We start from the raw sequence: 14,222 nt of genomic DNA, 5'->3' as shown, positions 1-14,222 counted from the left end.
GTGCCTGCCAGCCAGCCAGTCATTAGGACACTGAGTGTAGGGTATGAGCTCAGGTCTTGGTGACTGTGAACTCCAAGGTCAGAGCAGGACCAATTTTATCAAGACCAAGTTCAAGTTAAGGCCCAATGACCTCTTTTCTCTCTTGGAACAATGCATAAAGTCTATATACTCACTGGGTTGCTTTAATGCTGAGTGATTCAAATATTCATTTCTGTCTTCTTTAGTGAAGCCAGATTTTTCATGTGCTCAGCCAAAAGCTATTGAAAAATCAGGACACTAGCCAGGTTCAGAGTCATTTCTAAAAAACAAGACAGAGTAGAAAAATTATGAGACTGCTCCTTGAACATAAAAACAAGTAACATTTCCAACTTAAGTTCAAATCCAGCATCATAAAAAAGAAGTATAATTGTAAATTTTAACAGCTGTAACTGAACTACATTTTGTGTGGATTTGTAAAGCAGCCTGCGCAGAAAGAGAGATTATGAATCATCAGCATGTCTGTGTCAGACTATGTGTCAGCACATCAATTTCTAAAATTGATCTTGAATGTATTCATGTCAGTCATCTCAAGATGCGTCTGATATGAGTCTTGTGCTATATTGTAGGGTTATTTGGGGGATTCTAACTAGGGGATCCTCTTGAGCAGATCACTGAGAAATCCTCTTCTATTTGCCACGATTAAAAAGCAGTTAATGTTTGGTTGGGTCCTAGTCGTGGAGATGAAGAAGAATGGTGAGGAGACTGTTTTGGACAACTATGCTGAACAACAACTTGAATTTGACCTGTATTTCACCCTCCTTATATTTCTTCAGAGAAAATAATAGTGGCAGATTATTGACCACTATTGAAGCTTGGTGGTAAGGACAAGGAGATCATTATATTACTTTTAATTTTGTTTACAAATTTTTGTAATGAAAGTTAGAATACTTCTCAAAAGTAGCTTCTAGGAAACTTTTTTGATTTAAATAAAAAAAACAATTTAAGGAATTCTTGTATTCTTATTTATTTTCTTAATGGAAAACCAACTAAAAAGAGGTAAAAAGACATATTCCATTACATATGCCTATTATTATTATTTTTTTAAAATATATTTTATTGATTGTTTACAGAGAGGAAGAGAGAGGGATAGAGAGTTAGAAACATCGATGAGAGAGAAACATCGACCAGCTGCCTCCTGCACATCTCCTACTGGGGGTGTGCCCGCAACCAATGTACATGCCCTTGACTGGAATCGAACCCGGGACCCTTCAGTCCGCAGGCCGACGCTCTATCCACTGAGCCAAACCGGTTTCGGCGTTATGCCTATTATTTTATACATTCATATAGACTTATTATTTATATTTCTAATGTGTGAGAGAAAGTGAACAAATGGGTGTTTTCCCTAGACTGTATATTTCTTCCTACCACACTAATAGTCTGAAAAAACCCATTACGATATGGACAATAGACAACTAGTGTGTCCCTCACAGTCTCGGGAAGAAGTTAAAGAAGGGTGCTACTCAGAATCCACTTTTTGGGATAGGCTTAGGAAATGACTCCTGATTGAATCTGCACATGCAAATGCACACAGTTGCCTTGCATTGTATTGGCTATCTTCATGCAGGAAAACTCCAATGAGCATTGATTCCAGCCCCAAGGTACACTTTGAAATATTCAGTGCAGTGAGATTTCTGGACAACTCATATTCAAGAGGAAATGCCTGTGGTATAGCTACAAATATACAATCTTCATTTTAATAATTAGGAATAGCCTATAAGTTACAAACCACAATCTGACATGTCTGGTTATGTATTTTAAAGACCTGTGTAAAAACTCATTAAGGGTGGTAGTAGTGTGTGTGTGTGTTTGTGTGTGTGTGTGTGTGTGTGTGTGTATGTGTATTTGATTAACTTTTTTTGGTGCAGAAAAGACAAGGAGAACCAAATTGGTTATATTTCATAAAATATTAAGTAAAACTCTAGAACATTGATTTATTAATTTAATAAACTCATTCAGTGAAGAAATATTTATGAAGTGCGTTTATGAGTCAGGCACTGTGATAGGTGCTGCAAATATTATAAAGAGCGAATCCATGTGGCCACTGTCTTCATGGGCCTTCCAGACTAGAAAAGGAGCAAACATTAATCAGTGTAATTACAGGGAGCTTTGAAAGTGTGTGATGTCATCTCCATGTAGCTGGGGATCAGGGAAGACACCCTGGAGGAGATGATATTTGAACCAGTCTTTGAAGGGTAAGAAGAGTACCAGATTCAGGGAAAGGACAAGAGAAAACCCTGATTTTAGAGATGAGCATGGCACTTTGGAAGTACTGAGGGGCCAGGGTAGCTGGAGTGTAAAAGTCAGAGTGAGACTGGTGAGCAATGAAACTAGAGAGGTAAGCTTAGCCTCAATCCTGCAGGGCCCTGTATGTCATGGAAAGAATTTGGTCTTTATCTTAATTTAAGAGCAATTGGAAAGTCTATTAAGGGTTCTAAGCCTGGGGATAACATGATCTGATTTACACTTTTAAGGAAATCACTTTGACTGGAGTCTGGGAAGTGGATTAGAGTAGGGCAAGAGTGCCTACAGCCTCTTGGCTATAAATTGAGAAAGCAGTGGTGAGTAGACTATTTTCTCATCCTATTCAAAATCACAAACTGTGGGGAGGCAGACTTGAAAACAGATGATGATACAATGTGATGAGCTTCATATGAAAGGTTAGTAAAAGACATTATGTGAGCACAGCAGAGGAGGCAAATAATTTTGACATGGAGGATCAGAGGAAGCTGTACCAGGAGGTAGCAATTGATCTGGGCCCTGAAGAATGAGTAAGAGCCAAAGAGGAGATTCAAAATTATTCCAACAAGAAGAAATAGCAAGAGCAAATTTAAACGTAGTTAGAAATGCCCTGGGCTATTCGGAATGGTAGGTAGCCCGATATGCCTGCCTCATTGCTAGTCACCGCACCGCCTCCAGCCCAGATCAGATGCTTTTGGATAGCTGCCTCTAATACCTTTAATCACACCGGGGCCAGGAATCCTTCAATACCCCCAGCTTTTTAATGTGCCTTACTGTCCTAGTGTCCTCAATTGCTGAAACTATGACCATCATTAGAATCATTTCTTGGTTATAAACCCTCAATTCCCCTGCCCTTCTCTAACTTTGTCTTAAAAGCCCAATAATCCCAACACTAATTTGCTCCTACTCCACCCTACACTTGAGCAGCTGCCTTTGGCTGGAGAAAAACTCATGTTCCCCAGATTCTGTTATCATAGGGGACCACCAGACTCAGATATCTCAGTGTATCCAGGCTGTCCTACTACATTTTTCTAATTCATTCACTCCCCTACACTCGTAAAAGTTCATTTTACTCCTTCTATTCTGTCCTTAAAATAGAAAACCTTCATCCTCACTCTCAGTTGGTGACTAGCTTCTTGTTTCAATGGGAAAATAGAAGCAATCAGAAGAGACTTCCACATTCTACGTCTGAGCCCATAGACTCTCTTCCTTCTTCCTACTATGGATGAACTGTCAACCTTGCTCCTATCAAAAGCTAGCTCCCTTCAATATGCACACTTCCCCACCCCCCCACCCCCAACTGCCCTATCAAGGATATGGATCCAGCAATTTTTCTCTTCCTTTCCTTCATCATAACTTCCCCCTCTCCATGGAATCATCTCCATCAACATGAAATATATTGTAATATCTCCCATCTTGAAACAAACCAACTCTCTCTTGACCCCATACCCCTACATAGTGCCCCATTACTCTACTCCCATTTACAACAAAATTTCACTAAAGGTTTATGTTTTTTGGCAATTCTAGTTTCTCTTATGTCCCTTCTTTCTTAAACCCAATCACTTCCCTGAAATTGTCTTATCATCACCAACCAAAATCTGCACATTGCCATATAAAGATCCTTGATGTTCCTTGGACAGAGCAGGTAGGCTCCCTTCTTAAAACCCTTGCAATCACTATTTCTTCTTTCTCCAAAGTTTTTCTCAAGAGCTTCACTTGCTTTCAGGCTCTGCTCATGTCACTTTATCAGTGAGGTCTTTCTTAACCACAGTGTTTATATCAACAACTCTTTACCTGCTGTATTCCTCACTCCCCATCTGAGCATTGTTTTTCTCAATAGTGCTATGGCCACCTGACATACTGTATTAGTGAGGTTAATGATAGAACCTGTAAATATTAGTCCCAACATTTCTGTAGTTTAACACATTTCAGGTACAGTATATCACACATTTCCTTAACAGTTGAATGCTACTGTTCCTGGTTGGTGGGTGGTTTTCCTTCACCTGGGGTTCAGGTGTTGAGATTCTTCCATTCTGAGACTCTGCCTTCAGGGTCTCAGGGTCTTCCCTATTAAGCAGACAACAGGGGAAGAATAAATGGAGAAGGCACACCAGGTTCTTTCTGGAAGAGATGAGCATCACTTCTGCTCACATTGCATTCAAGAGTTAGTCATGTGGACACAGCTGAATGCGAGGGAGGCCAGGAAATGTAGTCCCTATTGGGCCATTGCCTGCCAGAGACAACTCAACTCTGGGAATGTTGGTGGACAGAAGGCCATCTCTGCCACACACAACATACATTTACTTGTTTAATGATAGTGTGTCTTTATTAGAATGCAAGCTCCATGGAAAATGATCTTTTTGTCTCTATCCCATTTGGAACTCCTGGACATAGAGTGGTTCCTGCTTCCCTGGTCAACCCCCAGTGAGTATTCGCTTTATTTATTTTTAAAAGACCATGGATTGGAGGAAGGAAGGGGCTATTGTCAGTGTGGGAGTGGAGTCTAAAAAGATAGTCAGACAGTAAAAGACCATGGTTGTATACATGGTAGCCAGGATGAACCTGGGCTTCCCTAAAGCATGAACATGCCCAGATCACAGGAAACTGACCAGAACCAAAGCATTTGGCCCCATTTTTTCCATGAAACTATTTGGACAGTAGTTGCACACCAGGAATTTCTCTGTTGCCATCCTGTGGCTTTGTAGATAAGCGCAGTGAATCAGCCAGAACCCAAAAATGTAATTCTGTTTGATTTAACTGCTCTTGTATACACATGGCCTATATCCTCCATGGAAAAGTTTTACTTGGTTCAGTGGACTGCGTGTTAAATCTGTGGCATAATTCCAAATTATTTCTTTGGCTTTTTCCTCTACGTGTTCTCCTAATTTAGGCTTGATCTGTTATTGCACAGGTACATGTAAAGCATGAAATACCATCAATGCACTTTGGGTTGATGTTGTGGGGGTGACTTTAGACCTTAACCCAAGCTCTGACGCTCCTATTCAACCCTCCCTCCCCTCACCCTACCCCAGTGCCACCATTGAGACTTAACAGTGAATTGGGTGGACTGTGTTTTTGATTTAGGAATTCATGTTGGGTTTTTTTGAAATATAGTATGTCTGTGATATTTCAAACTAAGAGAAGATACATATGTATATTTGGCCAACATGTTGTCAAACATTCAGATGTTTGGAAAAGTTACATAATTGACTGAATACTAGTTATATTGACATAGTCCCCCTATACTTGTAGGTATTTTTAATTGGTCACATACCTTATCTTTGCATCATAAAAATCACCCATAAGATGCACCCTCCAAAATAGGTTATGTAATGGGAATGATCAAAATATGCATAAAATATCAAACCAATATCAGTTGGTTTTACATCTTTTATTAAATACTGGAAGGTATGCTTATTATTTGCAGAGAAATCAATCCAATGGACTTGTTAACTAAAATAATGGGTGTGTGGTTGCAAGGATGCCACACAGAGCTGAGAAAGAGAGAGAGAGAGAGAGAGAGAGAGAGAGAGAGAGAGAGAGAGAGATATTAGCAAATATCTGACAAACCCCTCAAGCTTTTGCTGTGGAGTACTATTGTTTGAAAAATCAAGAAATGTTAGGTTCAATTTATTTTATTAAATAGTTTGCATCTTGAGGCAAAATTCTTTCTGAAACACCAACATGGACTTTGATGTTTATCATATAATTCAAGAATAACTATTTCTACACCCCAGAGTAGGAGATGGGAACAGTGTTTAGTCTCCTCATCCCTGAAGCCTGGGAGTGCCAGGACATAACATTGGGATTAAGTGGAATGAAGCTTTGGTTCATGGTAATTTATATTATAAAACCGCCTTGATCATAATTACGGTCATACAAATTAATGTTTTTCTACTAAATAAAAGGGAAAAAGCTTAAGGGTAGCATGTGTGAGGATACCTTTTCCCACTTTTTCTTTTTCTGCTAATATTTTTCTTCTCCAAAACACCAAAAACATTATTTAGATTGAGCAGGCTATTTCTCTGAGTTGATTCATTGTAGGGAAACTTGTATCTCTTAAGATCTATGACTATTAATACATAAACTAATTTATTTATTTGTCCCTCTAATAGAAATGTGAACTAGTAATTGGATCATTCAGATGGGAGGTGTTTCTTATCTGTTGGTTTGCTAGGACCACCATAACAAAGTACCACAAACTGGGTGGTTTAAACAACAGAAATTTAATGTTTCACAGTTCTGGAGACCGGGAGTCTGAGATAAAGGTGTCAGCAGGGCTGGTTACTTCTGAATCCCGTGAGGGAGAATCTGTTTTGTCTCTCCCCTTGTTTCTGGTGATTTTGCTGGCAATCTTTGGCATTTTCTTGGCTTATAGGATCATCCAGATTTCTGCCTTTTCTTCATATGATATTGTCTGTATGTGCATGTGTGTCCAATCTTCTCCTTCTTATAAGGACACTAGTCATATTTGATTAAAAGCTCACCCTACTCCACTGTGACTTCAACTAATTAATCTGCAACAACCCTATTTCCAAGTAAAGTCACTTCTGAAGTACTGGGGTTAGGACATCCACATATGTGTTTTGTAAAGAAACAATTCATCCCTTAACAGCCAACCAGTAATCCTAGAGAAAGGAGAATAGTGGGGAAATCTGGTAAGTGATATGTGTGTATATATATATCTACACACACACACACACACACTGAGTGGCCAGATTATTATGAGCACCTGACGTTTGTAGGCAAATTAGCAATAATTTCATGCTGAAGTTGCTAGAGGGCCAGACCATTATAAATAGGGAAGCAGGTTGTTTACCATGACAGTAGAAGTGATTTTTTTCTGAAGATATGGGTAAACAATGCGATTTAACAGCCTTTGAACATGGGATATATATATATTTTTTTTTTTTCTTCATCATCTTTCACTTTATTTTTATTGTTGACACTATTACAGATGTTCCCACCCCCCACCTTTGATATTTATATTCTTTTTTTTCTTTTTCTAGACTCTTTTAATATTTTTTACAAGCCAGTAAGCTGCTACAGATGCAATTAAAAAGTAGACACATTTAAAAAAAGGAGATGAGAAATAGCAAAGACCTATTAATGTTTCCCCACCAATATCCCATTGCTAGCTCTCCATGTCCTGAGGAGTTCTCTCCATTATTGTGTGGGGGACCAGATAGCATTTAGGTACTGCTGAGATCAAAGTCTACAGATCCGGTTCTAGACTTGAGTGGGGGTTCATCACTCTTATCCTCTTCTAGGCTGTGCTGGATTCCATAGCCGAAATAGATTGCAAACCCAATCACCATCCAGACCCCAAATCGGGCCCAGGTGCCAGATGTCATCTGCATCATAAGGTAAACATTCACAAAGATGCTCATTAGTGGGAGGAGAGGCAAAGCAGGTACCTTAAAGTGAAGGGGAGCAGAGCTCTGTGGCTGTCTCCAGATGACCCCAGTGAACCCAGTAATGAGCATCAGGAGCAACACAACCACTGCAATCCACATTGGATCTCCAGAAAGCAGTGGAATTGACCACTGGGCCAGCACCAGGCAAAGGACACTTAGGAGCAGAGCAAGTAGTGAGGAACAAACATAGACAACTTGGCCAGAGAGTGGAGTGGGGCTGAGGTTGTGTGGACAAAATAGTACCTGTAAGGTCAGCTTTTCTATTTCAGGCATAGTCTCCTCCTGCAATGCCAGTTCATCTTCCTCAGTCCTCATCTCCTGGCCAGGCTGATATCTGAGGATGAGAACACAAATAGACACCAGGGAGTAAGCAAGCAGGGTCCCAATTGACATGAGGTCCACAAGATCAGCAAGTTCAAAGAGGAATGCCATTAATGCTGCAATAATGCCAGAAACCACAGTGGCTATGATGGGGGTGCGTGTGCCACTGTGGATCCGGGCAAGGACACGGAAGACCAATCCATCCTCCACCATTGCGTAGATCACCCGAGGCATGGGGAACATAGAGCCCAAGAGGCTGGTAGAAAGAGCACAGAGGGATCCAATAGCCACAACATAGCGGGCAGGGGCCCATCCAACATGGAGAAATGCCTCAGGCAAGGGACTCTCAGAGTGAAGCTGATAGTAAGGCATCATTAGCGTGAGTGCCGAAGAGACACCAAAATAGGCCAAAAAGCAGATCAACAGTGAAATCACAATGCCCATGGGGATGGAACGCTGGGGATTCTGGGCCTCTTCCCCAGTGGTAGCAATACAGTCGAAACCAACAAATGCATAGAAACAGGTAGCTGCTCCACAGAGAATCCCCTCGATGCCAAAAGGCCCAAATCCTCCAGAGCCCAGAGGGCCCAACCTATGAGTATCATTGAGTCTGTCCATGGTCAGTTTGTAGTTCTTTTCTGTGAGCTTCCAGTTGTGTACATTCCCCGTAATGAAGCCAGAGATGATGACAAAACCGAGAACCAAAAGGTTCACCACTGTGAACACTTTGGTAACCAAGGCCGACTCACTAGCCCCCAAAGCCAGCAATCCAGTGAGCAACAACACACGGCCCAAAGCAAAGAAATCTGGATATTCTGCGAGGACATGGGGAACATGCAGTGAGATGCTCCCCTGCAGAGCCTGAGAGATGTGGTTCCCAATCAGGTTGTCAAAAGCTGAGCTCCAGGCTCGGGCCACACTGGCTGTACCAATGACATAGGAGAGGATGAGGTTCCAGCCAGTGGTGAAGGCCCAGAGTTCACCCACAGTGACATAGCTGTAGAGATATGCTGAACCAGATCGGGGAACCCGGGCACCAAACTCTGCATAGCACAGCCCGGCCAACACAGAAGATAGAGCGGCCACCAAAAAGCAGATCACAATGGATGGTCCTGCTTTATCTTTGGCCATCTCCCCAGCCAGGACATACACGCCTGCACCCAATGTGCTGCCCACACCCAGGGCCACTAAATCCAGAGTGCTCAGGCACCTGGCAAGGCGAGTCTCAGCCATGCCTGGCTCCAGTGTACGTCTGCGTGCCAGCTTATGACCAAATCTGCGAAGTTTCTGCAATGGCATTGTAGCTGGAATTGAAGAGGTTACTAGGACCAGGGAGCGGTTAGTCTTGAGTAGGCTTCAGCGAGGCTGAGTTAAGCCAAGTTGGCTTGGCGGTGCCTAGTTCTAATGCTCAGGCTTCAAAGCTGCTGCTTCGGTATTTATATTCTTAATACTATATATCCCCACCCAGTTTGGGTTTCCTCGGTGATCCATTTTTACCTAAAAAGATTGAAGAGGACAATTCAAATTTCCCTCCCTCATTGAACTTGATTTCTGTTTGCATCTAAGGAGGATAAAAATATCTACCCCTTATCATATTTAACAGGTATATATGAGAACGAGAAGAAATAAAGAATGTTATAATACTTTGAAAAAATATAATGCATTGTTTCTCCAAGTAGTAGTGTTGTTTTTTGTCAATGATTTCCTAATTAGTTGATTATGAAAATTGCCTTTGTACTTACAAGTATTCCTGGGTTCATCCTCAGAGATTTTGACTCAATAGTTCTGCAGTAGGGCCTAGAAACTAAGTGTTTTTCAGGTAATTCTGGTTAGCCAGGTTTGGGACTATTGGTCTTGGAAAAATTCTACTTTAAGAATGGGCACTGTAGCTTGGCTGGCATGGCTCAGTGGTTGAGTGTCGACCTATGAACCAGTAGGTCACAGTTCGATTTCCCGTCAGGACACATGCCCACATTGTGGGCTCGAGCCCCAGTGGAGGGTATGCTGGAGGCAGCCAATCAATGATTCTCTCTCATCATTGATGTTTCTATCGCTCCCTCTCCCTTCCTCTCTGAAATCAATAAAAAGATTTTAAAAAGTGTTCTTTTTTAAAAAGAATGAGCACTGTCGATAATGTATGTTTAACATTATTATTCACATGAAAGGGAAATACTGATGATGGTTCCAACAATGGCACTATCAATTGATTTTAGGAAGGCAGTATATGTTTAGTGGAAAAGTTCTAGGTTCTATACAGCTTGTAAGTTAGTCAAGTAACTTCTCTGAGCTTCAATTTCATTACCTGTAAAATGAGAATAATAATGACCATGTTGCAGGGTTCTTGGGAGAATTAAATTGGATAGCTTTTGGAAAGCCACAGAAATTAAACATCTTCATTAAAATATTTTTTTCTTACTCTTTTAATACTTTTATTTACTTTGAGTCACTATCTCTAAATTTTTGGAAGTGGAAAACAGTCAAAATAGATTAATTAGAAATATACACAATGCTCCCCTTTGCTTCAGCTTTTACCCTTTTTGATTAATATTTTTTGGATTCAAATGTCTAAATGTGGAATTATGATTGCTAGATGTTTTCAGAGTACACCAGGTCCTGATAGTGCGATATGAAGTTTGTGGAAGAATGAAAATGTTGGCAGTAAATCCTGACTTCTAGGAGAGTGGGTGAGCTAAGAAAAACCCAGTGTGAAGAATGACCCATTAACTTATTAGAAACTTGGGTACATGCTGCAGGGCAGGCCAGAACTGAAGGCATTGGACCATAATGTGGTTAGGTATTAAACTTTGAGTAGAGTGTGGAAGAGGGCTCCAGAGTGTGCTGCTGGAATGTATTAAATAAGCATCTGGCTTTTAACAAGTCACCATTATTAATTAATGGTCGATCTTTCCTTCATAGACTTTTCATGTTATTGGTCTTCCAACAATGCACTGGTATACTAAGGGCTCTCAAAGTTGGAAAGAAAATAATGGAAAACAGGAGAAAAGTACAACACTGATTTGCAATTAGTTGGGTCTTAGAGACAGAGCATCAACTTTTTCATTGCTGAAACGAATCTCTTTCCAAATTAGTTCTGGCACACTTTAAGGTACCCAGGCATTTTAAGAAAATATGTTTTATTTTACTTTCTTTTTTAATGCACATTAATGGCAGATGTTAGCCCATGTTTCTGTTCCAAAGTCTCTTTTAGAATATTTCTCTGCCTCTTGGAGTATTCTGCATAAGACCACACAAAACAAGCAGGAAGCCTACTTAGAACACAGACTAACAAACTACAGTTGATCCTTGAACAATGTGTGTTTGAGCTGAGCTGGTCCATTTATACATGGATTTTTTCCAACAAATGTATTTTCTCTTCCTTATAATTTTCTTTATAACCTCTTATTTTCTCTAGCTTACTTGGTTGTAAGAATACAATTATAATACATATAACATAAAATATGGTTATTGGTAAGGCTTCTGGGTCAAGAATAGATTATTAGTTGTTAAGTTTTGGGGAGTCAAGTTATATGCAGATTTTTGACTGCATGGGGATCTGCCTCCCTAAACCACATGTTATTCAAGAGTCAACTGTATTTAATTATTGTTAAAAATTAATTATAATTTGGCTATGAAACTTCAAATATTGTAGAACCTTTCTTTGTGTGTGTGTGTGTGAATCCTTACCCGAGGATATTTTTCCATCGATTTTCAGAGAGAGTGTAAGGGAAAGGGAGAGAGAAGGGAGAGAAAGAGAGAAACATCGATGTGAGAGACACACATCGACTGGTTGCCTCCTACATGCACCCCAAGGGCCCCTTCCATTTTTATTGAGTAGTTCTTGTGTGCATTTCAGAAGTTACTGCTCAGTCTTTTTGTGTGTGATCCATAATAATGGATGAAGCAGCACTACATTGATGGATATTAAAAGCGTCACCAGGTTTTTCTCCAGCTATATACACAGCCTAAAATGGTCTTGCATTCTCATGGCACATAAGTGCAAAGGGATAATTTTTTGTAAAAAAAAAAAATACAGATAAAGGAGACACATAAGTGCAAAGGGATAATTTTTTGTAAAAAAAAATACAGAGAAAGGAGTAGACAATCTTTGTAAGAAGACTCTGAATTAAAGCAATTTATTTTTTTCTCTATATCCACAGGGGCAACATAAGTAGGACAACTAGATACGCTGAGAAGAGTTGACAATGCCAAAGGCTGACATTTTCAGAGCAGAACAAGGTAGCAATCAATGTGAGGCACGTTCTGAGATGAAACAAATCAATATACGATACATATGCATTCAGCAAAAATATTTGGGGTGTCTCCCACAAGGGAGAGAAAGTTGATCATTGAATATTTTGAGTGGGACTCTGGTTGACTAGGTGGCCTGACATTTGTCTTTAGATGGGGAGAGGTCAAAGTCAATGCTTCTCAAAGAGTTTACAAAGGAAAACCCACAAGGGAGCTGAGCCCGTCATAGGCTAATAAAATAAATGTTGAACTGAACTGTTGATCTGGCCAGTAGCCAGAATAGCAGTAGCAGAGAGCTTTTCAGGTCAGGCTCAGACATGAAAAGCAGAGAAGCTGGGACTCTTGCAGCTTATCCACGTCCCAAAGGTCGACATCATAGGTTGGAGGTAGAAGAAAATCATATCCCAGAACAGTTCCTAGAGTTTTACTTCTAGATACTCATAGGCTTAGAAAAATCAGAGTTTAATTTTCTTGATTTCAGAAAAACAGAATTACTGATTAAACAAGACCATGGTTGTCCTACTTCTAGAAGTGACCAAATACTGGGAATGCTGTAAGGGCAACTCTGCAATGCAAATTGGTGCCATGGGTACCTTTTGCTCAGATGTCTGCTATAAAATGCCTGTGAATGTTTGTAAAATTGTACTATGGCTGTGTGTTTTGGGGGGTGAGGGGAGAAGTTTTCCTGGCTTCATGGGTGGAAATAATAACTCTTAGGTTCAGCATTGTCTGGATAATCATTTCTTATTATTCTCAAGTAAAATACATATTCTGCTACAACATCTCATTTCTTCACTGATGAACAGGTTCATTCATTCATTCATTCATTCATTCAACACTTCCTTCAACATTTAATCTTGGCAATCAGTGTCTAGCAGCCATGGTGGTTGCATGTACACCCACCGATTATATATTTATAACCGGTTACATTTACATCTATTGTTTCCCTGTGCCTGGATGTTTAATACCATTTAGACGGATATAGAATGTAAATATGGGGGCCAGTTATGGATGAAAGCTTTTCTTCTTAGGATGAAGGATTTTGGCAATGTAACAGCATCAATTATTTCTAAGAAAAACCACAATATAACAGGCTGTCTTCCAACAACGTGAACTGAAGAAAAGGATTTATTTATAGGTTACTAGCCCTTATGATATAGCTGGACAATTCATCTTTTCACAAAGAAATCTCAGGAGAACCTGCCTGATTTCTGGTCTCCTCACATCCACAGAGATAGGATCCATCCAACTTCATATTTACTTTGTAAAAGCCTCTCAGCCATGTATAACTTTTCTGGAGCATAAACCTCAAAATACTTTCCATGCCTCCAATGCAACATTAAACTCAAAGAAAACTTGAAAGCAGTGTCAAGGAAAAATAAAGAACTGTTTAAATTCTGCCTTTTTTTTTTTTCTAATTTGGAAAGCAGCAGTCCTTACTGGCTGAGACTAGAACTTGTCTTGCCTGGTGTAACAATAGCCTGTGTTTATTGTGGCTTATAATGTGCTAAATGCTTCACACAAGTTAAGTCATGTAATCCTCACAATAAGCCTAAGAGATTGACACTATTTCTTTCTTTATTTACAGATTAGGATCTAGAGGTGCAGTGGCTTCTAGATCCTAGAGTGGCCAAGGACTCAGTGCTAGCAAATGCAATTTTGAGGTATGATCTTCGACAGCCTAGCTCCAGGGTCTTGCTTTTGACCTCTACCCTAGGCTTCTAGGGGCAAATGTGCTAGTTCACTTCCTACTCTCATGTCTTGATTTATTTCCAGCCACGATTTACCTTGTTGAAAATGAAAAGCAAGTTAAAGTTAAAATGTCAGAACTAAAATGAGGCACAATGTTCTTATTACTTATTGGTTAAGAGCTCTAGTGTGTAAGTGCATTGCGGGGTTGGAATAGGGAGATGGGGAGGCAGAAAACAGAAAGCTATGTTGGCTAGTTGCCAGCCCAGA

General features: G+C 40.1%; 1 protein-coding gene across 1 annotated transcript; it reads right to left on the bottom strand.

Annotated features, from left to right (window-relative positions):
- Window positions 1-279: 279 nt before the first annotated feature.
- On the bottom strand, window positions 280-9,314 carry LOC102256247 (cationic amino acid transporter 3). The gene is made up of 2 exons (XM_005859124.2): window positions 7,938-9,314; window positions 280-298 (listed from the first exon to the last, which is right to left on the bottom strand). The coding sequence occupies exons 1-2, from the start codon at window positions 9,312-9,314 to the stop codon at window positions 293-295; spliced, it is 1,383 nt and encodes a 460-aa protein (XP_005859186.2). The 3' UTR covers window positions 280-292.
- Between the last annotated feature and the right edge of the window lie 4,908 nt (window positions 9,315-14,222).

This window comes from Myotis brandtii, unplaced genomic scaffold (genome assembly GCF_000412655.1).
Source record: "Myotis brandtii unplaced genomic scaffold, ASM41265v1 scaffold123, whole genome shotgun sequence".
Lineage (NCBI taxonomy): Eukaryota > Metazoa > Chordata > Mammalia > Chiroptera > Vespertilionidae > Myotis > Myotis brandtii.
The sequence above is the reverse complement of the archived record's forward strand: the minus strand, read 5'-3'. Positions and strand labels throughout refer to the sequence as shown.